The sequence below is a fragment of the Aethalodelphis obliquidens genome, unplaced genomic scaffold (assembly GCF_003676395.1).
Source record: "Aethalodelphis obliquidens isolate GAN/ISIS:26980383/991018 unplaced genomic scaffold, ASM367639v1 scaffold24, whole genome shotgun sequence".
In the NCBI taxonomy this organism is placed as follows: domain Eukaryota; kingdom Metazoa; phylum Chordata; class Mammalia; order Artiodactyla; family Delphinidae; genus Aethalodelphis; species Aethalodelphis obliquidens.
The window spans coordinates 19,730,154-19,756,082 of record NW_020837968.1 but is presented as its reverse complement, the minus strand read 5'-3'; the positions used below and the strand labels follow the sequence as shown (position 1 = coordinate 19,756,082).

At 37.1% G+C, this 25,929-nt stretch overlaps 1 protein-coding gene across 15 annotated transcripts in view; it reads left to right on the top strand.

Annotated features, from left to right (window-relative positions):
- CDC42BPA (CDC42 binding protein kinase alpha) overlaps window positions 1-25,929 on the top strand; it is a 311,334-nt gene that overhangs the window by 119,044 nt on the left and 166,361 nt on the right. For all 15 annotated transcript variants that reach the window (XM_027122374.1, XM_027122372.1, XM_027122377.1 and 12 more), the window contains one exon: window positions 25,656-25,749. In XM_027122374.1, coding sequence (XP_026978175.1) covers window positions 25,656-25,749 — 94 coding nt within the window. The remainder of the gene's footprint in view (window positions 1-25,655; window positions 25,750-25,929) is intronic.

The window sequence follows — 25,929 nt, the reverse complement described above, 5'->3', positions numbered from 1 at the left end:
ACTAAGATCCCACATGCTGCGCTGCGTGGCCAAAAAGGCAGCAAGAGGGAGTTCTTTTTTGTGGTGATGGAACAGTTGTGTATCTTGATTGTGGTAGTAGTTACACAAATCTGTGAGTGGGATAAAATTGCATGGAACTACATACACATACACGAAGGTTGAAACAAAGGATGGGAACTGACTAAGGTCTATAATCTAACATTAATGTACAGGTGTCAGTTTCCTCATTTTACTATTGTGCTACAGCTATAATATGTTATAGGGAGTAAGGGGGGACGCTGGGTAGAAGGGTAATGGGACTCATTGTACTGTTTTTGCAATTTGCTTTGAGTGTGCAATGACTTCAAAATAATAAGATTTTAAGGAAAAAAGTAATTTGATTACTTGTTCTTCTGAAGTCTGGAAACCAAACCCAAGAAGTTCTTTATGTTACATATGCAATTCTTATAAACTTTGGTGAATTTCTCAAGATTGACAGATTTGCTTAGGCTCCTGGCCTGCCAGGAAGTGATTTTTCTTACCACCTGTAAGGCTGGTATCTGTAATTCAAGTATGTGGGTGCCATTAACACATAGATGATACGCAAATCATGGGATAAGCTGAGCTCACTCTGTGAAACAGAGTCAGTATTGAAGAGGATCCAGGACTGAGCCCTGAAGAGCTCCAGTTTTTGGAGCCTGGGTGGAGTAGGAGTAGTCAAGGAAGCAAACTAAGAAGGAACAGCTAGAAGTTAGGAACAGCCAGAGGTTGGGAGGAAAATAATGAGAGTGTAGATAAGGTGTCTTATGGGAAATAAAAGTAAATCATCATTGGGCTTCCCTGGTGGCGCAGTGGTGGAGAGTCCGCCTGCCGATGCAGGGGACATGGGTTCGTGCCCCGGTCCGGGAAGGTCCCACATGCCGCGGAGCAGCTGGGCCCGTGAGCCATGGCCGCTGAGCCTGCGCGTCTGGAGCCTGTGTTCCGCAACGGGAGAGGCCACAACAGTGAGAGGCCCACGTACCGCAAAAAAAAAAGTAAATCATCTTTCCCTTTATATTTAATTACATTAGTATCCTAGATGACACATTTCAAGCAAACATTTAATAATCTCTTTTTCCTGTGGATACTTTTGTCCCGGGTGTTGGGGGCAGCTGTAAGATATCCCTTGCTTTTATGTTAAGTAATATAATATGCTCTTTACTTTCAATTTATTGTCTTTTGAAAGAAGATGTTTAACAAAATACTTATGCTTCATAGTTGTGCCCAAGTTGGACAAATTTTTAATTTTGTAAATTCATTCATCGTGAAAGTTTTGTTCAATCAGTACTGTTTTCCCAGTGTTCTAGCTACTTTCTTGGGTGAGAGAGACAACAGAAATGAAAGAAATACCCCCTCATTTTGAGAAGTTACGTGGATAAATTTAACAGTAATAATAGAGAGCAATTAAATGATGACAAAACCAGGTTAAAAAAAGTAGTAAAGTTGTATACTAAACATTGTGGAGATGTAAAATAAAAGAATAAATAAGTTAGGCTAACAGGTGAATCAGGAAGACCTCTTGGGAAAAAGCCATGTATACGATAGGAAGAAGACATTTCAATAGATTGAATTAGCTTAGCTAAGGAAGGAGAACCAAAGTAAACACGATACACAGAGAATGACCATTAAGATTCAGAAGTAATATATTATCATTATTTTAATGTTAAAGATAGCACTTGAATACTTAGAAAAATACAACACAGGTTACTCTTGAACATTGTGGGAGTTAGGATTTTGACACTCATGCAGTTGAAAATCCACCTATAACTTTATAGTCTGCCCTCTGTATCCTTAATTCCACCCTTATCCTTAGTTCCGCCATATTTGAGGTTCCTCCATCTGTAATATTTACTATTTTAAAAAGGTCATGTGTAAGTAGACCCACCCAGTTCAAACCAAATGTTGTTCAAGGTTCAACTGTATCAAAAAATATCAGCATTATAAAAGCATGTCCATTTTTTCCCTTTGCTTTTAACAAAATGGTTCCCCCCCCCACGTTTATTGAAATGCTATTTTAGCAGTCATAAAATATCTTCTTTTCAGTCACCTCTCAACTCAGATATTAGACTTTGCCATAGGTGCACTTTAATTTTCACCTTAAAGTTTGAAATGCCAGCATTTCCATTTGTTATTTGCTGAATAAGCAGTTTACATTTTCAGGGTATGTCCTCTCTTTTCGATCATTTATTTGCTTATATGCAAAATTTGTGAATAGAGGTTATTTCTAACAACTACACAGCATCATTGGGTGTATCTGACTCAGGTTGATTACAGTGTGTGCCAAATACTGGGTTATGGTAAAGTAAGCCCTAATTATAGGTTGAAAAAAAACCCAACTTATTTCTAAATAAATATGCTAACTAAACTCAGCAGTAGACTCTGTGTTCAGGTTGTCAGCTACAACTTCAAAAATGCTAATAATGAAAGACACACAATCCCACTAGAACAGTCTAATTAATTGATCTCATTACAAATATTGTGTTTGATTATCTTGCGGTTTAGTTTCAGATGACAGAAATGGAAAGATGAGGACTCCTGTGGTATTCTTCAGTACCATATAGATACTCTACGTAGATAATCAAAATGTCACCTTCTGATACCCTGTGTCCTTCAGGGACTAAGCTCTTACCTTGATTTCTGTTTCTAGTATAGTTTTCTGTAACACCATTTTAAGAGTACTGCACATTTTGCCTCCAAACTAGAAGTACCTTGCTTGAAACTACTTTGATTGAGAAGGGAAGGTCTTTGATGGTTGGCAGATTGTTCTGTTACAAACATCAATGATATTATAAAGTATACAACACTTTAAAGTTGTATACTTTTAGAGAGAATTAGATATGTGTACATAATCTGCAGAGATAATTTCCTTTATTATGGAGCACTTATCATTTTGCAGAAGGAAAAAATATTTTAAAGTTCTTAGTGAAAATAGATATCCATATAGTCAGATCATGGTAGACTAAACTTTTAAAGCAGTTTAAAAAAATGGAAAATTCCCTCTCCATTTTAAACCCTTCAAAGGCAATTTAAAAAAAGATATAAAAATCACAAACTTTTGTTGGCTCTACTCATAATTGCACTAGATATTATCTTTGATAATTAACATTTGAAATCATTGTTGTATTGCTGCTTCATGTGATTTTTTTTCCAAACTTTTTTCACCCTTAGGAAAGAATGATCTCTGTTTTTTTGTATAACTTGCCAGTGGTATTCAGGGGATCTGCATAAAAATTGCTGTGAGATTAAATTATAAATAATCTTCTTTAACAGCTTTATTGAGATATAAATCACATATCATACTAGTCAGTCATTTAAAGTATACAGTGGTTTTTGCTATATTCGCAGATAAGTGCAACTATCACCTCAGTCCATTTTTATATTTAAAAATTTCTTTAATTGAAGTGTAGTTGATTTACAATATTATATTAGTTTTACGTGTATAAAGTGGTGATTCAAAGTTTTTATAGATTACACTCTATTTGTGGTTATTATAAAATATTGGCTGTAGTCCCTGTGCTGTACAATATATCCTTGTAGTTTATTTTATACATAGTAGTTTGTATCTCTTAATCCCCTACCCCTATCTTACCCCCCACCTCCACTGGTAACTACTAGTCTGTTCTCTATATCTGTGAGTCTGTTTCTTTTTTGTTATATTCATTCATTTATCTTATTTTTTAGATTCCACATATAAGTGATAACATACAGTATTTGTCTTTCTCTGTCTGACTTATTTCACTAAGCATGATACCCTCCAGGTCCATCCATGTTGTTGCAAATGGCAAAATTTCACTCTTTATAATGGCTGAATAGTATTCCATTTTGTGTGTGTGTGTGTGTGTGTGTGTATACCACATCTTTATCCATTCATCTATTGATAGACAATTAGGTTGTGTCCGTATTTTGGCTATTGTAAATAATGCTACTATGAACATTGGGGTGCATGTATCTTTTCAAATTAGTGTTTTTGTTTTCTTCAGATACATACCCAGACATGGACTTGCTGGATTATAGGATAGTTCTATTTTTAGCTTTTTGAGGAACATCAACACTGTTTTCCACAGTGGCTATACCAGTTTGCTTTCCCGCCAACAGTGTATGAGGGTTCCCTTTTCTCCACATCCTTGCCAACACGTGTTATTTGTGGTTTTTTGATGTTATCCATTCTGACAGGTGTGAGGTGATTATTTCATTGTGGTTTTAATTTGCATTTCTCTGCTGATTAATGATATTGAGCATCTCTTTTGTGCCTGTTGGCCATCTGTATGTCTTCTTTGGAAAAATGTCTATTTGGGTCTTATGCCCCCTTTTAAATTGGGTTGTTTGTTTTCTTTTTTTTTATTTTGCGGTACGCGGGCCTCTCACTGTTGTGGCCTCTCCCGTTGCGGAGCACAGACTCTGGACGCGCAGGCTCAGCGGCCATGGCTCATGGGCCTAGCTGCTCCATGGCATGTGGGATCTTCCCGGACCGGAGCACGAACCTGTATCCCCTGCATTGGCAGGTGGACTCTCAACCACTGCGCCACCAGGGAAGCCCGCCCTGTTTTCTTGATATTGAGTTGCATGAGCTGTTTATATATTTTGGATATTAACCCCTTATTGCTCATATCAGTTTTGGTGAAATATTTTCTCCCATTCAGTAGGTTGTCTCTTTATTCTGTCAGATTTCCTTTGCTGTGCAAATGCTTTTAAATCTAATTAGATCCCATTTGTTTATTTTTGCTTTTATTGCCTTTTGTGTTTCCATACAAATTTTAAGTTGTTCTAGTTCTGTGAAAAATGCCATGGGTATGTTGATAGTGATTGCATTGAATCTGTAGATTGGCTTGCATAGTATGGTCATTTTTACGATATTCTTCCACTCCATGAATACAGTATATCTTTCCATCTGTTTGTGTTGTCTTCAGTTTCTTTCATCAGTATCTTATAGTTTTCTGAGTACAGGTCTTTTACCACCTTAGTTAGCCTTATTCCCAGGTATTTTATGCTTCTGATGAGATTGTAAATGGGATTGTTTCCTTAATTTCTCTTTCTGACAGTTTGTTGTTAGTGTATGGAAATGCAACAGATTTCTGTAAATTAATTTTGTATCCTGCAACTTTACCAGATTCATTGATGAGCTCTAGTAGTTTTTTGGTGGTGTCTTTAGGATTTTCTATGTACAGTATCATGTCATCTGCAGAAAGTGACAGTTTTACTTCTTCCCTTCCAATTCAAATCCTTTTTATTTCTTTTTCTTGTCTGATTGCTGTGGCTAGGACTTCTAATATTATATTGAGTGAAAGTGGCAAGAGTGGGCATCCTTGTCTTGTTCGTGACCTTACAGGAAATGCTTTCAGCTTTTCACCACTGAGTATGATGTTATCTGTGGACCTATCATATATGGCCTTTATTATGTTGAGGCATATTCCCTCTATGCCCTCTTTGTGGAGAGTTTTTATCATACATTGGTGTTGTATTTTGTCAAAAGCTTTTTCTGCATTTATTGAGCTGATCATATGATTTTTGGTCTTCAGTTTGTTAGTGTGGTATATCACTTTGATTTGCAGACCATACTTGCATCCCTGGGATAAAACCCACTTGACCATGGTATACGATCCTTTTAATGTGTTGCTGGATATGATTAACTAATATTTTGTTGGGGATTTTTACGTCTGTTCATCAGTGACATTGGCCTGTAGTTTTCTTTTTTTGTGATATTGTTGTCTGGTTTTAGTATCAGGGTGATGCTGGACCTGTAGGATGTAGCGGAAGTGTTCCTTCCTCTTCAGTGTTTTGGAGTAGTTTGAGAAGTGCAGGTGTTAACTCTTCTTTAAATGTTTGTTAGAATTCACATGTGAAGACATCTGGTCCTGGACTTCTGTTTGTTGGGAATAAAGAGTTCATTTTGTTTGTTGAGAGAAAGAGTTCATGCTTGAACTCTTTCTCGGGTAGGTTGCCTGTCTACACTTTTCTTAATTCTTCTGGCGTTTTATCTTGTTTCTTCATTTGTAACATGTTCCTCTGTCACCTCAATTTGCCTAATTTGCTGTCTCTGTTTCTGTGTATCTGGGAGGTTAGTTATATTTTCCAACCTTGGAGAAGTGGCCTTCTGTAGGAGATGTCCTATGTGACTCCACTTTGGTCACCAGAGCTATATGCTGTAGGGGTACCCCTGTGTGGGCTGTGTGGATCCTTCTGTTGTGGTGGGCTGAATACTGTGGATGGTCTTGTAGGCATGGTTGGTCGGGCCATGTCACAAGGCAGCTGGTTGTAGAACTCCAGGGGGCCCCAGGGCTAGTGCTGGCTCGTTGGGTGGGGTCTGGGTCTAGGCAATTCCAGAGCTGTTGCTCACCCACTGGTAGGTGGAGCCAGGTCCTGGGGTTAATGCTGGCCCACTGGTGGGCGGAGCTGGGTCCTGGGGTCTGGCAGCAGGGCTAGAGGTCCCAGAGCTGGTGTCAGACTGCTGTGGATGGGGCTGGCTCCTGACACAGCTGGCTGTGGGGTACAGGGTGTCCCAAAGCTTGTGTCAGCCTGCTAGTGAGTAGGACTGGATCCTGGAGCTAATAAGCTAGAGGGAGGATTCCAAAATGGTGCTTGCCAGCACTAGTGTCCACGTGGTAGAATGGAGCTCCCCATGTTGGCTGCTGCCAGTATTTAAGTCCCCAGAGTGAAGTTTCAGTCACTTCCTGCCTCTCCAGGAGACTCTCCAAGATCAGCAGGTAGGTCTGACCCAGGCTCCTTTCAGATTACCGCTTCTGCCTGGGTCCTGGAGAATGTGAGATTTTGTGTGTGCCCTTTAAGAATAGAATCTGTATTTCCCACAGCCCTCTGGTCTCCCAAAAGTAAGCCCCACTGGCCTTCAAGGCTAAACATTCTGGGGGCTCCTCTTCCCAATATGGGACTCCTGGTCTCAGGAGCCCAATGAGGGGCTCAGACCCCTCACTCCTTGGGGAGAACCTCTGCAATTGTAATTACCCTCCCGTTTGTGTGCCAGCCACCCTGAGATACGGGTCTTTGCTATACCATGACTCTGCCTCTCCTACCTGACTCATTGTGGTTCCTTCTTTAAATCTTTAGTTGTAGTGATTTTTTCTGGTAGGTTCCAGTTTTGCATCAATAGTTGTTATATGAATAGTTGTAATTTTGGTGTGCCCATGAGAGGAAGTGTGCTCAGGGTCTTCCTACTCCACCATCTTGGGAACTCTGTCCACCTCAGCCCAAAACCATTTTCATCACTTCAAAAAGAAACCCCAGGGGCTTCCCTGGTGGCACAGTGGTTAACAATCCACCTGCCAATGCAGGGGACACCGGTTTGAGCCCTGATCCGGGAAGATCCCACATGCCATGGAGCAACTAAGCCTGTGCACCACAACTACTGAGCCTGCGCTCTAGAGCCCACGAGCCACAACTACTGAAGCCCACATGCCTAGAGCCCATGCTCTGCAATAACAGAAGCCACAGCAATGAGAAGCCTGCTCACTGCAACGAAGAGTAACCCCTGCTCGCCGCAACTCGAGAAAGCCTGTGTGCAGCAATGAAGACCCAACACAGTCAAAAAATAAATAAATAAGTAAATAAATAAATAAATTCTTTAAAAAAAAAAAAAGAACCCCCATACCTTTAAGTTCTCACCTCCCTATTCCCCTATTTCCCCAGCCCTAAGCAACCATTAATCTACTTTCTATCTGTATAGATTTGCCTGTTCTGGACATTTAATGTAAATGAAATCATATAACATGTCTTGTTTGACTGCCTTATTTCACTTAGCTTAGTATTTTTGAGGTTCAGTTGTGTTGTCTCAACCACGTTGACTGTCTGTTAAAACTAAAATGCTAACATTTTCCAGAGATTTTTGATAGAACGCAGAGTATACATGACAACATCACAGTGCACACGATACAACCCCAAATTACTCAGTCTATCAGGAAATTATGATTCAGTCTCAAGAGAAAAAATAGTTGACTTATCCACCTGAAGAGTCATTAGGACTAAGAATTATCAGACAAAACCTTTAAAGAAGGACTTATTTTAAATATACTCCACAAAGTAAAGGAAAACATGTTTGAAATGAATGAATGATGGAAAATCTCTGCAATGAAATAGATAATATAAAAGAACCAATGAGAATTTCAGAGCAGAAAAATACAGTATCTCTAATAAAAATTCACTGAGTGGTTTCAATATCAAAAGGAGGTTTATAGGAAAAAGTCAGTGAAATTGAATATAGATCAGTGGAAGTATCCTATGAAGAACAGAGATGAAAAGATTGAAAAAATAAAGGTGAATAAAAAGATCTATCATATATATAATTGGAGTCCCAGAAAGAGAGCAGGGAGGGAACAGAAGTTTAGGAACAGCCCTAAACTTCTCAACTTTGGAGAAATATGTGAATTTATAGAATCAACAATTGCTGCACCAAAACAATATAAATTCAAAGAAAATCACACTTAGCACCTTATAATCATTTAATAGAAAGGATAATGAAGTAGTCTTGAAAGCATCTATAGAGCTAAAAGACATGAGTTTTCATATCTAAAGGGTCCACTGTACTCAACCCAATTATGGGATATAGACCCACTCAAGGCACATCACATTCCTAAGGATGGTACAGATGAACTAATGTAAACAAATATATATATGCAAGAACTAATATAAAGAATATGTGTAATGAATGATCACTTTGTAATTTGTTACATGCTTCGTTAAGGTATAGGATAGTGTACATTATCAAATTACTTATTTATTTTTATATTTGCCTCATATTTTCCACGAGTTTTTAAGCTTCTGGAGGCAGAGACTGTGATGTTTTCGTCTAATGTATTCAGTGGATATATTTTATTATGTATCTCTGGAGGTTTTCTTCCTCTAGAACCTTGTGTTTTTTTCAAGGTCTTCTTACTGGGTTACGGGTTAATAGGTTGCTGCAACATAGCATTCCCATTGTCAAGTCATATTTTAGGAAGAGTTACTGTTGCATCTAGTATTTAGACTACACATAGGCTTAAAAAAGAGTTACATCAGTTATTGTGTAGCGCCCACTGGATTGTATTTCCTCATAGTGTAGTTATGTATCTAGTCATTTAATTTATTCCTTTCTTTCTCACCTCATTCCATAATGGATTTAGGTAGTTTAAAATGCATACAATAAAACACTGGCAAAATATAAGTACAAGTAAAGAAACATGAGATAGAACTTGCAATTAAAAGTAAAGAACCTAAACCAGGAAAAAATAACTAATGAGCAGCAGTTGTCATTATGTTTTCATATTTTTCATGCTTACCTTTACTTGTTTTACTTGGTATAGCTATTCATATAAAAATGCTCGCCATTTCAGATCAGATGAGGATCCTAAGGTCTCAGGCACACTAACTTTTTGTTGGATAGAATCTGTCTCTGAAGGCAAATTAGGTCGGTTTTGTGGAACGTAATGGAGTATGTGTGCTTTGCTGTGTTTGTTTTAAACATTAAGTACTGGCTTAAATAAATTCTTAGGATGGAAGGTATTTTTTTTGAAGTATTCTCTCCTTACCCTAGTCTAAAAATAAAAGGCAAAAAATAATTCACTTGTTATTCATGGATTTCCTCATAACTCGTACTTTTTCCCCATGGAATTTATTCAATATTCGGGATTTATAATTACAGTTTTTATTAACCTCATCTACTTAATGTTAGTACTGTTTTATATAATATGGCTAACTCTTGGGTAAAGTGTACTGATGCATTACAGGAAATGGATCAAACCTATTTTAATAGAAGTTGTTGAGGGAAATAACACAGAATTCAATTCTAAAGAGTTTTTTATCCCTTATCCCATAAGATTTTATGAAGGATAGGTATGCGCTCAGCCTCCACAAGGGCTTCAGGCGGATTTCGTCTCTTTAAGCTTGGATTTGTGGTATGATTTGTCTGTTATTCTCTTGGTATATGTAAAATCATTACACTTTTACAATGAGATAGAAAAACTTTGAAGCCTGATGCTAAGATAAAACTCCTTTCAGTCCCCCACAGTCCTGAGTCTCATTTGAAAACTAGAATTTTTGATGCTGCTAATGGAGGAGGTATTTGTATAATATCTTGAAATTACTAAAGAATAGATAACTTTATAGTTAGAAATTGTCAAACTAGAGTTGTAGGTGAAGTTGGGATGTGCGCCATTACAGGGATCATTTTATATAAAGATAGTCATCATATTACAGTGCATTTGGCATTTCAGTAACTGCAAGGAATTTGGGCCAACTTCACAGTTAAAAGGAACAGTCTCAAAAGACTACCCTTACTTCTGGCACCAATTCCAGGTTCGGGGTGTCCCCAAAACCACTTTTAGTTTTAATAATTTGTGAGATGGACTCAGCAGGACTCACTGAAAGCTGTTCTACTTACAGTTACAGTTTATTACATGGAAAGGGTACAGATTAAAATCAGCTAAGAGAAGATGTGCCCAAGGCAGATTTCAGGAGAAGTACGAAACCCAGAGCTTCTCTCCTGTTCTCCTTGTGAAATTAGGGCAGCATTACTTTCCCAGCATCCCTGAGACAGTACGAATGGAGTATTGCCAACCGAGGAAACTCACCTGAGCATTTGGTTTCCAGAGTTTTGGGGGTTGCTCAGTCACATACTGCCTGCAGGACTGATCTTTAGTCTCCAGCCCTTCCCTGAGGTTGGGATGATCCCTTTAGTTTCCAGTCCCTTTCGGAGATAAAACTGATACTACATGGCCCAAATAAATTATATCCATCATAAATTACATTCTTAATCTGTTTGGTGTCTGAAGGCCCCAGACAAAGATACTCCTGTTAGGCATGATATTCCAAGAACCTAGAGATCACCTCCCAGTAGCTGCAGCAAAGGCCAGACCTCTCATTGGGTAAGATTAGTTCCTCACTGTACAGGCCACTTCCTGGCCTTCAGCCAAGGCTCTCTTACAACAAAATGATAATTTTGGGGGGGTATTAAATTTAGCGTAGCATTTATATGATGGACACAGCAATAGTGTCATAGTGAGTATGTCTGTCATTTGGAGGAGCCCAGTGTTGGGTAGGGATAAATTTAAAGAAACCACTAATTCATCTTATAAGGCCATTACATACATTCTCATATTTTTGTACTACTATTTTAATTCCTTGTTTTTCCCCTTTGATCTATTGTTATTTGTACCATATGATAAACTTGTGCAGAACTGTTTAGCATAGAAACTAGCTGATGGTTAACGAAATCTAGTTCTTCCTCCGGCTGATCATTTTATTAAATCCTGAGGAGGCTTTAAGTAAATCTCCCAATGCATTTAATTATTAATATCAGTCTTATCAAAAGGCCTGTTTACATAACGTGGTTGAATCTTATCAGCAAGGCCAGTGTTAACACCACATGGCAGTATGGTGAGTCAAAAGATGCTGGCATGGGCTTCCCTGGTGGCGCAGTGGTTGAGAATCCGCCTGCTAATGCAGGGGACACGGGTTCGAGCCCTGGTCTGGGAAGATCCCACATGCCACAGAGCAACTAGGCCCGTGAGCCCCAACTACTGAGCCTGCGCGTCTGGAGCTTGCGCTCCACAACGAGAGAAGCCGCGACAGTGAGAGGCCCGCGCACCGCGATGAATAGTGGCCCCCGCTCGCCACAACTAGAGAAAGCCCTCGCACAGAAAGAAAGACCCGACACAGCCAAAAATAACTAACTAAATAAATAAAATTAAAAAAAAAAAAAGATGCTGGCATATTACCAGTGTCCCACCGACTCATCAACCATCTAGTCCATCATCATTTCATATGACTAAATTGTCTCCCAGAGTGATGCCACTCAGGTTCGCAGAATTCCCTTTGATCATGCCAGGTTCCAAAAGCAGGAAGTTGTTTCAGTAGCGTACGTCTTCACGCATTCTGGTATTTGGTGTAATTGAGCTAAGAGACAATATCATATCTGTTCTGAATTTTGTTTTATTTATTTTTTTATACAGCAGGTTCTTATTAGTTATCCGTTTTATACATATTAGTGTATATATTGTCAATCCCAATCTCCCAAGACAATATCATATCTTGCTCTGAGCCTCTCACAGAGCATCAATATAATAATACTGGATTTCCCTTATTGCATAACCCATTTATTCATTCTTTTATCCTTAGCTGTTACTTTTCCTTCTCTCTGTCACTTAGTTTTGCCCAAATTTTTGGTCCTTTGGAAAGAATGTCAGGTTTGACCACTGTGCTGGTCCAAATTGACAGCAACACTACTAGTCTAGCAAGTGCCTCCGTCCCAGTGCATTGATGCAGTGTAGGGTTGCGTAGATACAGAAATGGTGGGCTATCTCAACCACCACGCAATCCAGCAGTATTCCCTGCCAGCCTTGGTTTTACTAGATGGATTGATGGCACGACTCACCCTATCAGGCCCTTAGGAGTACTGACATTAAGCTTTAAAGGCTAGAAATTCTTCTTGGGAATTATCCTTGCTTCTGGCACCTACAGTTGGAGCCCTGGTTCTGGGACTCTGCATCTGGTAGGGAGGTGAGGTGAGAAGGGAAGAGCTATATAGTCATAACGGCGTCCTTCCTCACTTCCTTTTTCCTTAGGGAAGTGAAGTATTACAAATTTACTTGTTATATATTACTGGTGAAATAATTTTCTTTTAGTCATGATTTAGAGGTCCTTCTCATCACTAAGGGTGCTTTTCTTTTTCGCCTTGAAATTTACTTTGCACGTAAAATACAAGTATACCAGGCTTTAGTAGCCATGTTCTTGTGAATTTCTTTCATCTTGTTTTTATTCTTTTCATTTTGAGTATCTCTTTAGTATGTGGCAGCTAGTTGTTTTACTTGCTGATCCAGAAAAATCTGTGACTCATTAATGATTATGTGCTTTAATTACTTGTTTCAAGAACTGTGTTAACTTTTACAATACGGTATTGTATTTATCAAAAATGTCAAGGGAATAAGTATACATTTTGAAACAGATAGATTCCAATGAAGACAGAAGTGCCTACATAACATAACAGTATATAAATACATTTTAAAGTAATTTCATATTGTTATGGTAGTACCGTCAGTTTGAGAATGATTTGAAGAACCTTCAGAAGAATCCAAAGTATGTCTAATCATTTTCTTGCAAGTTGGTGGCTGATTTCATTATGAAACAGAACATGCTGGATTTTGGTTCACATGGTCTCACTTCTGCTTCATGGTATCTAAAACCAATGCAGAGTTCTGATAGGTGTTAAATGAACTTTGTGGAACACCATGAAATGTTGAAGGAACCATTGTTATCAATGAATATGACTGTATTGTGTATATATAATATAAAAATCACAGTATCAAGTCATATATTTATTGAAAAGAAAAATCTATTAAGCTATTCATGATTATTCATTAGCATTTCTTATATAATTATATGGTATTTTAAAATAGATAAGTTTTACCCATTAACTAACTATTTTCCCCCTATTTCTCATTATTTAATTTTAGCAGTAGAAATGCCTTGGTTAATCTCAGATATATATTTGATAACCCTAGCACCAAGTACAGTCTGTGGTGCATAGTATTCAATTGTTAGTTGATTAATTAATTAATAGAAACTGTAGAAGAAAATCAGATAAGTGCTAAGCATACGTAAGCCTTTATTCAGAGTGCTAGTACATGAGGAAGTTTCAAGGAATATTCTACTTGCTATGGAATGAGGATATGTGTCTTCCCCCCACCCCCCAGTTCATATGTTGAAGCTCTTAATCCCCAGTGTGCCTTTAGGAAGTAATAAGGTTAGATGATGTCATTATGATAGGGTCCTCATGATGGGATTATTAGTGCCCATATAAAAGGAGATAGCAGAGAGCACTCGCTCTCCCTCCCTCCCCCCCCCCCCCCCCCCTCCCTCTCCCTCTCCCTCTCTCTCTCTCTCTCTCTGTGAACACACCAAGGAAAGGCCATGTGAAAACTACAAGCCAAACCCTGCTGGACCTTGATCTTGGACTTCCCAGCCTCTAGCACTGTGAGAAAATAAATTTCTGTTGTTTAAGCCACCCAGTTTATGGTATTTGTCGTGGTAGCCCAAGCTAACTTAGACATTACCTTAGGAAAGAAAGGCAGTTTTTATAGAGCTTTAGCAAGATAGGTCTGGTGGAGGGAATATAGGGATCCACACCTTGTTTTATTGTGCTTTGCTTTATTACACATCACAGATACTGAGCTCTTTACAAATTGAAGGTTATGGCAACCTTGCATTGTAAGATAATGGTTAGCATTTTTAAGTAATAAAGCATTTTTAAATTCAGGTGTGTACATTGTTTTTTTAAGATGTAATGCTATTGCGCACTCACCAGACTTTTATATGCACTGGGAAACCAGAAAAATTCATGTGACTTCCTTTATTGTGATATCAGCTTTATTGAAGCGGTCCGGAACCTAACCTGCAGTATTTCTGAGGTGTGCCTGTAGTGTCAAAGGTGGTTCTCAGAAGAGAAGGCAATTATTCTTGCAATTTAGGCCAGCTGGGATTTATCCAGAGGAGCGGAGGCAAAGATGGGCAAAAGGGAATGTGAGAAACGACTGGACTGACAAGGACAAGATCATAGGCGGTCCACTGATGAAAATCAGATACTATTGACTGGTACACAGTTTTAGAAGGTTTTTCTCTTTAGTGATATATTGTTTAAGTAAATATAAATATGTGTTAAAGAGATTATGTTAATGTATAACAAGACAATGAGAAACATAAGATAATAAGCCCATAAATTTTCTCAAGGTAATTTTTTGGGGCGGGCTTTAAAAAAAAAAAAAACTTTTTATTTTGAAATCATTTTAAATTCACAGGAAATTGCAGACAGTACAAAAAGATCTCATGTACCCTTTACCCAGTTTCCCCCATTGTTACATCTTACCCCACTCGTAATAGGGCTTTTTCTTTCAGTGACAGTGGGTAGTAGTTTAGTCTACACTTTATCATCCCTGGACTCCCTGCTCTTTTCTTCTTTTTCCCATAGTCTCTTTCCCAGGTCTTCCTTTCCACGTGCACTCTAGAGTTTGATCTGCTGGATTTGAATATTTATTTCTATAATTAGAAATGGTTTTAATTTTGTGGTAGACTTTCTTTGAGCTACACTGTAGGTGTGGGTTGTCAGTTGTACTTGTTTCCTCTTGTGGATTGTATCTAGATGGTTTTTTGAAGGGTATGTAAAAGATCAGGATTTGGGCAGCCACTGTTGGGAAAGAAGTTTGAGAAAAGTTTATTGACAGAATGTTATGAATAACTTTTTTAAATTGTAAGATGAACTTCAAATTAATGTACCTATTAAAAATTCAAATGTATGACTAACAGAAAGGCAGTTTGTGACATAATTTTACCAGTGTGGGTTTTCTCTTCTTTATTACTGGTATAATATGTATTTGACAAAATTAAGATACACTTTTTTTTTTGGCGGTACGCGGGCCTCTCACTGTCGCGGCCTCTCTCGTTGCGGAGCACAGGCCCCGGACGTGCAGGCTCAGCGGCCATGGCTCATGGGCCTAGCCACTCCGCGGCCTATGGGATCTTTCCGGACCGGGGCACGAACCCGTGTCCCCTGCATCGGCAGGCGGACTCTCAATCACTGCGCCACCAGGGAAGCCTCTAATATACACTTTCAATAAACATTTTAGTTGTAATATTATAATACCATATGCTGATTTTCTTCTGTATGGGTATATAAAGAGGAGGAGTAGGAAGACCAGAAAATAAAAGCATTCCATTGTGAGAGCCTACTCCCCCAACCTGTATAAATGATGGAAAGGAACCAAATCGGAGACATTGACATGAGCTTGATGGAAGGAGAGATACGTGTCCTAAATTAGTATTCTCAGTAACCAATCCCTATGCAGTATTCTGATTTGTGGTGTCTGGACTGGGGCTGAGGTACATATAGTTAAATAACCTCTATAGTTGATTTTGTTGTCCAGCCAGAGTTGAAAACTACTGCTTTGAAGGTTAACTAATGTTATTATATCCACATTTTACTATTATAGGAATAACAATTATAATAATCATGCTCTGGTACTGATATTCTACTGAAGTATTAAAGTAAAAATGACCTATAGAATATTGCCCTTTCAGTGTGGTCATTGTTTTGGGATGCTTTTTTATTCTTAATGTTACAAATAAAAATATGTATCATTATAAATATTAATTTTGACTTAGAGTTTTAAATAATGTTGTTCCTTTTAAGTCAAATGTTTTAAGTCAGATGTTCCTTTTAAGTAGAATAATGCTTTTCCTTGGGGACAAGGAAAACTGCAGATTACAGAAAATTTAATTCATGATAAGTGGTACAATTCATATTCAAATTAGGAAGAAACTTGAATAATACTTTTTTACAGTGATAATGTAGAGATTTTTATCTCTTCTAAACATTTCTATCTCTTTCTTAGTTTTCATGGATTGTCAAGGTTGGAACTAATGTTTTGCCTGAATTTCCCTTTCACTTCCTTTATTGACAATACTTGGTATCTGGTTGGCTGGCTGCCACCTTATTTGCAAGATGTCACTGACTCAGAGTGGTTCAGAATACCAGATGTTATTTTGCTTCTTATGTCAGAAAATGGAATTTGCCAGCCCATTGTTCCATTTATCCATTGCCATGCAACACATTGTATTTTCCAGAAACAGGGACTGAGACAGAATGTATGTATAATGCAAGATGTACTAAGGATTAACACCTTTGGGAGGGGAGCTGGAGGAAGCAGGGTTAGGCAGAGGGAGAAGTCAGTTTGCACTGCAGGCCAAAGCCTCAGCCAGCCCCACTAGGAGTTCTGGAAAGTCTGTAGCCCATCAGAATTGTTACTCATTTTAGTTAAGTTGGCTGAGTCTTTATAGTTCCCTGTAAATTATTCAGTGGATATAGGTTGCCCAAGAAGGACAAGCCTTTTGGGGAAGAGGCTCTCTGTAACTTTAAAGCAGCTGAGAACTGAGTCTTAGGGAAGGACAGCATTAGGGGAATGGGAAGTATGACTTTGGAAAAAGAGGGATCAGGAAAGAAGACTGAGAAGAATTGGTCTTAGTTGAGAAAATGGAGGAGAAAATGGTAGAGTTGGGAGAATAATCAGCATTGTCAGATGTCACAGAGAAATCATTATAGGATTCAAACTGAAAAGGTTCTGCTGGATTTGGCAATTAAAAGGTTATTTGTCATCTTAAAGAGAATATTTTCTGCATATGAATGGGAATGGGAAAGCCAAAAAAATTTTTAAGAACTTCTTTTAAGCACTCAAATTTCTTTTAAAATTTGATGATACATTTCAGTGGTAATGTAAGAATAAAGACTTGCATTTTCTTGGGCCTATATAATAATGATAGATAACTTTATAACTATGACTTTACTTGAAAGGATTTTGTTACTTACAGATCGTTAAACCTCTTCTTCTGTACGTAGCCTTCAAGATGCCAAAATCATGGTTCAATTATCAAATTATTTGTAGAGAGAATAGATAGGTGTTCACCTGCTTTTCTTTGATCCTGGCTCTTCTAGATGAGAGAAAAGAACCTCTTGGGTTTGAGGGTCCTGTCAGTTATGTAAGTGTAACCATCTTTCTATCATTTTACACTTGAGATCTCTTTCTATTCCTCTACTCCAGTGAGAACATTCTTATGAAGTAGTTAAGAGCATTTGTGACTCATATGATGGATATTGGTCAGCAGATGTATCCACACCTCCCCTGACATTTGTGGGGATTTGAATCTGCAGCTTCTGTTTCGCTTCGCCTACACTTCAAAAACCTAAAGTGCAAAAAGAACCAGGCCTATTTCTGTATATGTTAGGCCCAATTCAGATCATATTTTGTATACTTTCTCCCAGACATTTTTAGATTAGATTTAGATGAAAATGGTAGACAATCTTAAAGGAGAAAGGAAACCACAGAAGATCAATCTGTAGTCTTTGGTTGAAAAGGGAGGAAGGGACATGTTTTCCTTTGTTTGAGGTGGTTAAGTGTGTGGGCTTACATACGTTTTAGGCCTTCCTTATGCCGGGTAGTGTAGGTCATACTTAATATCAGCTAGATAGAAAAGTCATTGTTTCTTTCTTATGAATTCTTTAAGTTCTACCTCATATCTGCATTATACTTTGTCTCCCCCCCACCAAAAAAAATAAAATATATTTTCAAACCTAACAGGTGATTAGGGAATAGTTCATAGTTCATATACTCCTGAGGTTTTATTAATTCAGAAGATTAGGAGAGTTTCCATCAAATCAAATAGATACCATTTTAGGAACAGAGAGACTTCTTTTTCAGCCATGGAATACACTGGGTATGTGGAATGAATCATTAGGCAACCCATTACATGAAATGTGTAATTGTATTCCCTGTTGGACAAGCAGAGACCAATTTGTACTATCTTTATAACATTATCATATCTATCTATGATCTTGATACCTGTTAATTGTTTTCACTGAAAAATATTGCTGACTGCAGATGATCATAGTGGCTTAGGCAAAACATTTTCATATTCTTGAATTAAATGACTCAGATATTATATACATGTATTTTGGGGTTTTTTAACGTTTTTTTTGAGGTGGACCTTTTCTTTTAAAGTCTTTATTGAATTTGTTACAATATTGCTTCTGTTTTATGTTTTGGTTTTTTGGCTGCGAGGCACATGGGATCTTAGCTACCCGACCAGGGATCGAACCCACACCCCATGCATTGGAAGGTGAAGTCTTAACCACTGGACCACCAGGGAAGTCTCCTGTATTTTGGGTTTTAATTAATTTAAATCAAATAATACTGCATATAGTTAAAATAAAACTCAAGTAGTATCAAAAAGATTATATTGAAATTAGTCCCTCTGTAATACCTCTTATGCCCGCTGCCCCAGTGGCAGCCACATTCAACTTCTTTATGCTGTTTTTCTTATTGTTGCTTTTTAACCCCATATCTCTAATGTCCTGATATCTAAGCCTATTATTTCTTGATTTATAAATTTTAGACATATAATATATGCATTTTAGAATTATTTTTTGTTTTTTTTAATCAAGAAGAGTTGTTGAATTTAGTAAATACTTTTTTTTAATAAAATAAGAATAGGTAGATGCTTCCTTAACATGCTGTATGTGCCTGTATCTTATACCTCAAAAGTCAGCATCATGCTAAATAGGTAACTTACTAAAGTCAAAACAACAAAGATGTTCATTGTCACCAATATTATTTTACATTGTAGTAGAAATACTAGCCAGTAAGGCAAAAGAAAAAAATTAAAAGTGTAAGAATAGTAACATTTATAGATGATATTCATAGATGATATTATTTTATACCTGGAAAATCAAAGAGAATTAACCTAAAAACTACTTACAAATGGCAAGAAAGTTCAAGAAGGATATCAAGAGCTTTTGTTGTCTAATTAATTGAGTAAATATTTATTGCATGCTACTATGTGTCAGGCTCTTTTCCATGTGCTGGGAATCTAGTAGAGAACAAAATTCCTATCTTTGTGGAATTTATAATGTAGCAAGGAACAATAATTATGAAGAGATATAGTAGAAGAAAAGACTCTAGGTATGGTATCTAAAAATATGGACTACTTAGGGATATATTTATTAAGAAATATATAGCATATTAACATAAATATACAGTGAGGAAGACAAGCCCTACCAGATATTAAAATATCTGTATTTAATAATTAAAAGTATATTACCACTGTGTGTAAAGACAGACTAATGGAACTGAATTGAAAGTCTTATAGTAGATCCAAATACTTACAAGTGTTAACATCTGGTGAAGGTTGCGTCTTAAATAGGAGGTTCAATGAATGGTGTGTGGGAAAAATAAAATTGGATCATACCTTCCAAGGTGTACCAGGAAGAATTCCAAATGGATTAAACATTGAATCATATGCAGTAATGATCATAGCAAAGAGTATGGTTTCTGGAGCCGGACTGCCTGAGTTTAAATCCTGATTCCAATCACTATGTGACCTTGAGCATTAACTGTGTGGCTTAGCTTCCTCATCTCTAAAGGGGGAAAATAATTGTACCTACCTTGCGGTGTTGTTGTGAACGTTAAATAAGTAAAGCACATAAAGTATTTAGAACACTGCATGGAAATTAGAAGGTACTAAATAAGCATTAGGTGTTATTTTTTATCAAGATATAAGAAAAGATACAGGGCTTCCCTGGTGGCACAGTGGTTGAGAGTCCGCCTGCCAATGCAGGGGACGCGGGTTCGTGCCCTGGTCCGGGAAGATCCCACATGCCGCGAAGCAGCTGGGCCCGTGATCCATGGCTGCTGAGCCTGCGCGTCTGGAGCCTGTGCTCCGCAATGGGAGAGGCCACAACAGTGAGAGGCCTGCGTACCACACACACACAAAAAAAGATACAAAGAAATAATATTAGGAATATAACTATATATCGTAGATTAAACAAATAATAATAGAATACAGTGAACAACTGTATTCCAATAAATTTGAAAATGTGTATGAAATGTATATTAGAAAATATAAATGGCTATAACTTACTCAAGAAGAAATAGAAATTATTTCAGTAAACTAAGAACGTTTAAAAAAACTGAATCTGTAATGGAAAGTTCTCCCTCCACAAGACTACAGTCTCATATTTTTTAAAGGTACTTCTTGTCTTCACCCCTTTTATTTTTATAAATTGAAATACATATGATAAAGTCCACAAGTGTTAAATGGGCAGTGATGATTTTTGACAATGTATATACCTGTGTAACCACAATCCCAAATCAAGATGTAGAATGTTTCCATCACTCTAAAAGTTTCCTTGTGCTCTTTTCCAGTTAGCGTCTTCTATCTCTCCATCACCAGTTGTTTTGCTTTCTATCACCATAGCTTAGTTTTACCTGTTTTAGAACTTCTTATAAATGGAATCATACGTCATATATTTTTTTTGTCTGATGTCTTTTGATCAACATAAAGTTTTTGAGATTCATCCAATTTGATGTAGTATCAACAGATCTTTCCTTATTGCTAGAGTAGTCTTCCACTGTGTAAATATGTGACAGTTTATCCACCCACCTGCTGATGGTCATTTGAGTTTTTTCCAGTTTTGAACTGTTATGAATATAACTCCTATGAACAGCCTTTTACCCACGTGGCTTTATAGATGAGTTCTCTTTAATTTTTAAGAAAGGAATAATTGGGGACTTCCCTGGTGGTCCAGTGGTTAAGAATCCATGCTTCCACTGCAGAGGGCTCGGGTTTGATCCCTAGCCAGGGAACTAAGATCCCGAATGCCGCGTGGTGCGGCCAAAAAAAGGAAAGGAATAATTGAATTCTGTATAAATTTCTTTTGAAATTTTGATAAGCCATTTATCTCACTTTATGAAGATAGTAAAACCTTAACAACAAAATTTGACAAGGGTAGTACAAGAAGAGAATGTTACATAGCACAATATCACTTATGAATATAAAAATAAAAGTTTTAAAAATAACTTTTAATTAATTATTTTAGGCTGCATCTGGTCTTAGTTGCGGCACATGGGATCTTCACTGCAGCATGCGGGATCTTTCGTTGTGGCGCGTGGGCTTCTCTCTAGTGGCATGCGGGTTTTTCTCTCTCGAGTTGTGGTGCGCGTGCTTCAGAGCGTGTGGGCTTTGTAGTTTGCAACACGCGGGCTCTCTAGTTGAGGTGGTAGGTTCAGTAGTTGTGGCGCGTGGGCTAAGTTGCCCCGTGGCATGTGGGATCTTAGTTCCCCAACCAGGGATCAAACCCTCATCCCCTGCACTGGAAGGCGGATTCTTTACCACTGGACCACCAGGGGAGTTCCTAAAAATAAAAGTTTTAAAAAATCAAATTCAGGGGCTTCCCTGGTGGCACAGTGGTTGAGAGTCCACCTGCCGATGCAGGGGACACGGGTTCGTGCCCCGGTCCGGGAGGATCCCACATGCCGCGGAGCGGCTGGGCCCGTGGGCCATGGCCGCTGGGCCTGTGCATCTGGAGCCTCTGCTCCGCAGCGGGAGAGGCCACAGCAATGAGAGGCCTGCGTGATGAAAAAAAGAAAAAAATCAAATTCAGCAGTGTATATATTATGAGTGCTAAGACAAACGTATTTTTCAATTTAATATCTCTGTAATTTTTAAATAAAGTGCTTCTAAAATTATAGTAGTCAATTTATTCTCTCTTTTAGTGGCACATGCCATAATGGTGCATCTTTACAGTCAGTGGAGTTTTAGATTCAGTGATAAATGGCACATTAAAAAAAAAAGTATGGCCATGTAGGTTTCATTCCAGGATGCAAGGGAGTTTCAACATTAGAAAATCTATTAGAGTAACACACTGTATTAACAGGTTAAAAGAGGAAAATAAACTCAACACCAAAAATGACAACAAAATTGAATATCCACTCCTGATACTTTTAGCAATTTGGGAGGAGAAGGTAATTCTCCTAATATTGAGTTTCTACTGGAAATATAAACCAAAGATCACACTTAATGGTGAAATACGAGAAACATTCCCATGAAAACTGGAAGCAAAATGAGAATGCTTCTATGAAGAAAATCCTATTCACAATAGCAACAAAACTCTAAGGTATCCAAGACTATCAATAGCAAAAGATGTGTAAGCTGTCTGGGGAAAAATATTCAATATTATTGAAGGACATAAAGGAAGACTCATAACTAATATATAAGATATTTATATACATTAATTAAGATATGTGTCTATAATGTTAATTAACTTGATACATGGATGGGAAGAGTCATATTGCAAAGATATAATTTCTCTTCAGGTTAATCTGTGAAGTCATTGTGATTCCCATCAAAATCTCAGTATGTTTTATGGAACATATTAAGCTAATTCTAGCATTTATCTGGAAGAGCCATGGCAATTTAAAAACATGGTCTACTGGTATAGAGAGGTCATTATAGAGCTCTCATAATTAAGACAATAGTCTAGGTATAGATGGGTGAGCATACCTCTGTTTGCCTGTGACAGTTCCAGTTCATGCCTATTGTCCTGGTCATTGTTAATAGGCTCCCTTTCGTTCTAAAGATTTTTGATTAAAATTACATGGAAGTCCTGAAACAGATCCACCTGATTTCTGACCGAGGTGCTATTAGAAATCAGTAGTGAAAGGATGTCATTCAATAAATGGTATTGGGACAGAAAGAAATACAGTGTGGCCTTTATCTTACACTACACAGAAAAATTAATTCCAGGGAGATTAAAGACTTGAAATGAAAAGTAAAACTTTAAAACTTTTAAAAGAAAATATAGGACACTATATGAGCCCTGGAAGGAGAGGATAAGGGAGATTTCTTAGGACAAAAAATGCAAATTTTGAGAGTAGAATGATGGTTGACAGGAGCTGGGGGTATGGGAAATAGGGAGAAGTTGGTCAAAGGGTACAAACTTTAGGTTATAAGATGAATAAGGTCTGAGGAGCTAATGTATAGCATGGTTATTATAGTTGATAATATTGTATTGCTAAGAGAGTAGAATGGAAGTGTTCACACCAAAAAAAAAAAAAGTAAATATGTGAGATGAGATAATGGATATGTTAACTCAGTGGTGGGGATCCTTTCACAATGTGATGTACATCAGATTAATCATCATGTTGTACTTTAAATATATTACAATTTTATTTGTCAATTATACCTCAGTAAAGCTGAAAAAGTGAAAAAAGACAAAAAATACAAATGATAAATTATAAGACTATATTAGCATTAAATAATGTTTTTACGAGTAAGAAAGACACTATAAACAACGTGGAAAAACAAGCCCACATGCGGAGAGAAGAGATTTGTAACACATGTACTTAAATCTGAGGAAATGAAATTCCTGAAGATTAACCAAAAACAAACAGCACACACACAGTATAAAAAAATGGCATGGGATTTTAACTGGCATTTTACCGAAGAGGAATCTAAGATGACCATTGATAATGTCAAAAAGAGTCTTAACCTTAGTAGTAATCCTGCTAGTAAAGTTGAAGATGTACATGTCTTTTATCATAGCAATTCCACTTCTAGATAGCCTAGGGAAATGTTCCCATATGGGTACAAGGAGGTATTTGTAAAAATATTCATTTCGGAATTTTGTGTAATAGCAAAATAAAAATCTAAAACAATTTAAAATTGTTGGAAACAATCTAAATTCCATAATCAGGAGCATTGATAGATAAATTGGATCTGTGAAAATATTCCATATAGCATTTAAATTAATGAACTAGAACAATATGTGTCAACATGGATAAATTTTAGAAACATAACATTAGAATAAAACCAAGTTGCAAAAGGCTACACACAGTTTGGTATCAATTATAAAGTTTAAAGACATTCAGAAAAATATATAGTCTTATGGTTACATATATATGTACTAATAATATAAAATATGCATGATATAGTAAACACCAAATTCAGGATTGTGGTTGCTAACCTCTGGGGAGTGGAGGAAGGGGGTGGTATCAGGAAGGATAATGAGATACTTGGGGAGTGGCAGTATTATCTATAATGTCTTGTTAAATATTTTACATTTTATTAACTGTTACAAGTGTATAAATACAATTTATTTCTCTTAAGTTTTAATATTTCCTGGTTTTTACATAGACAAAAATATTACTGATGTTTATAAATCCTGTCTTTGTAATTCCTTTAGTCTCCTTTAAAATCTGAGAATTCTACCAGTAGCAGTTATGTATAATCACTATGCAGTTTAATATTTAAAAAAATAAAGAATAAAATACAGTTTTCCCCTTATCTAAAAATGGTCTAGGTAATTTCTAAGGTTCCTTCGAGCACTAAAGTGTACTTCTTTGATGTTTCTGAACAAGAGAAAAATCTTTTCTTAATATAGCATTTCTGAGAGTTGAGGTTATAAATTCAAATATGGAGGACTATGAAGACAATTCCTATGCAGGCTGCTGTTTTCAGTCTGTCTATCTGCCTGTCTGTATTAAGCAGTCATCTATCATCTGTAATAGGGGTCAGCAAACTTTTTCTATAAAGGGCCAGATAGGAAATATTTTAGGCTTTGAAGGCTATAGTCTGTCAGAACTATTGAACTCTGCCTTTTTAGTGGGTTAGCTGCCACAAAGGTTTGCAACACTTTTTATTATTCAAATGTAAAAACAAACACAAAAACTGGCATGATTTAGTTTGTTATTAGTTAGATTTGGATATCTTACAAGCCTTTGACTTAACATCTGTAAATAGCTTTATATAATAATATAGATCACTATTAAGTAGTTTCAATCATTTTCCGAATCAGCTTTGTGAAGCAATTCTTTTTGTGTTGTCATGACCTGCAGTAATTGAAAATGTATTTATTTACATTTATGTTCAGGGTCTAGGAAGTATATTTTTCCCTGTTCAGTTTCATGGGCTAGAAGGTAGTATGTTTTGTGGGTATCAAGTAATTATGGCTCTTCTCTGTATGCAGAAAGTAGGCCTACCATGGCCACATTGGAATCTGTGCAAATCTAAAGGAAGAATGGTAAGATTTAACCTCAGTGAAAATTACCACAGTACTTTTTATCTCCAGAACACTGAAATTGCATGTGTTTAAAAAAGTTTTAATATGAATCAGAGCTAGGATTTGAACCCATAAAGAAATAGTCTAAAGAAATATATGTTCTTAGAGTATTAATTTTAAAAGAAGTTGAGATTTTCAGACAAAATGGTTATCTTACCAAGTAACTGATTGTGTTTATTTTTCCCAACTAAAAATTGCATGCGTCTGTTTTTTTCAGGGACATCAAACCTGACAATATATTGATGGATATGAATGGACATATTCGGTTAGCAGATTTTGGTTCATGTCTGAAGCTGATGGAAGATGGAACGGTAAATAAAGATAAATCTTAAACTGTTTGACCCACAGACATCTCCCTTACTGCTTGTTTTCTTTATCTGTTTTAGAAGCCATCTATTTATATTATCTATCAAACATCCTTCCATCCATTTGTCTTTCTGTGCTTTACTTCCCTCCACTTAGGCATACTTACTCATAATAGGGCTTGTCTA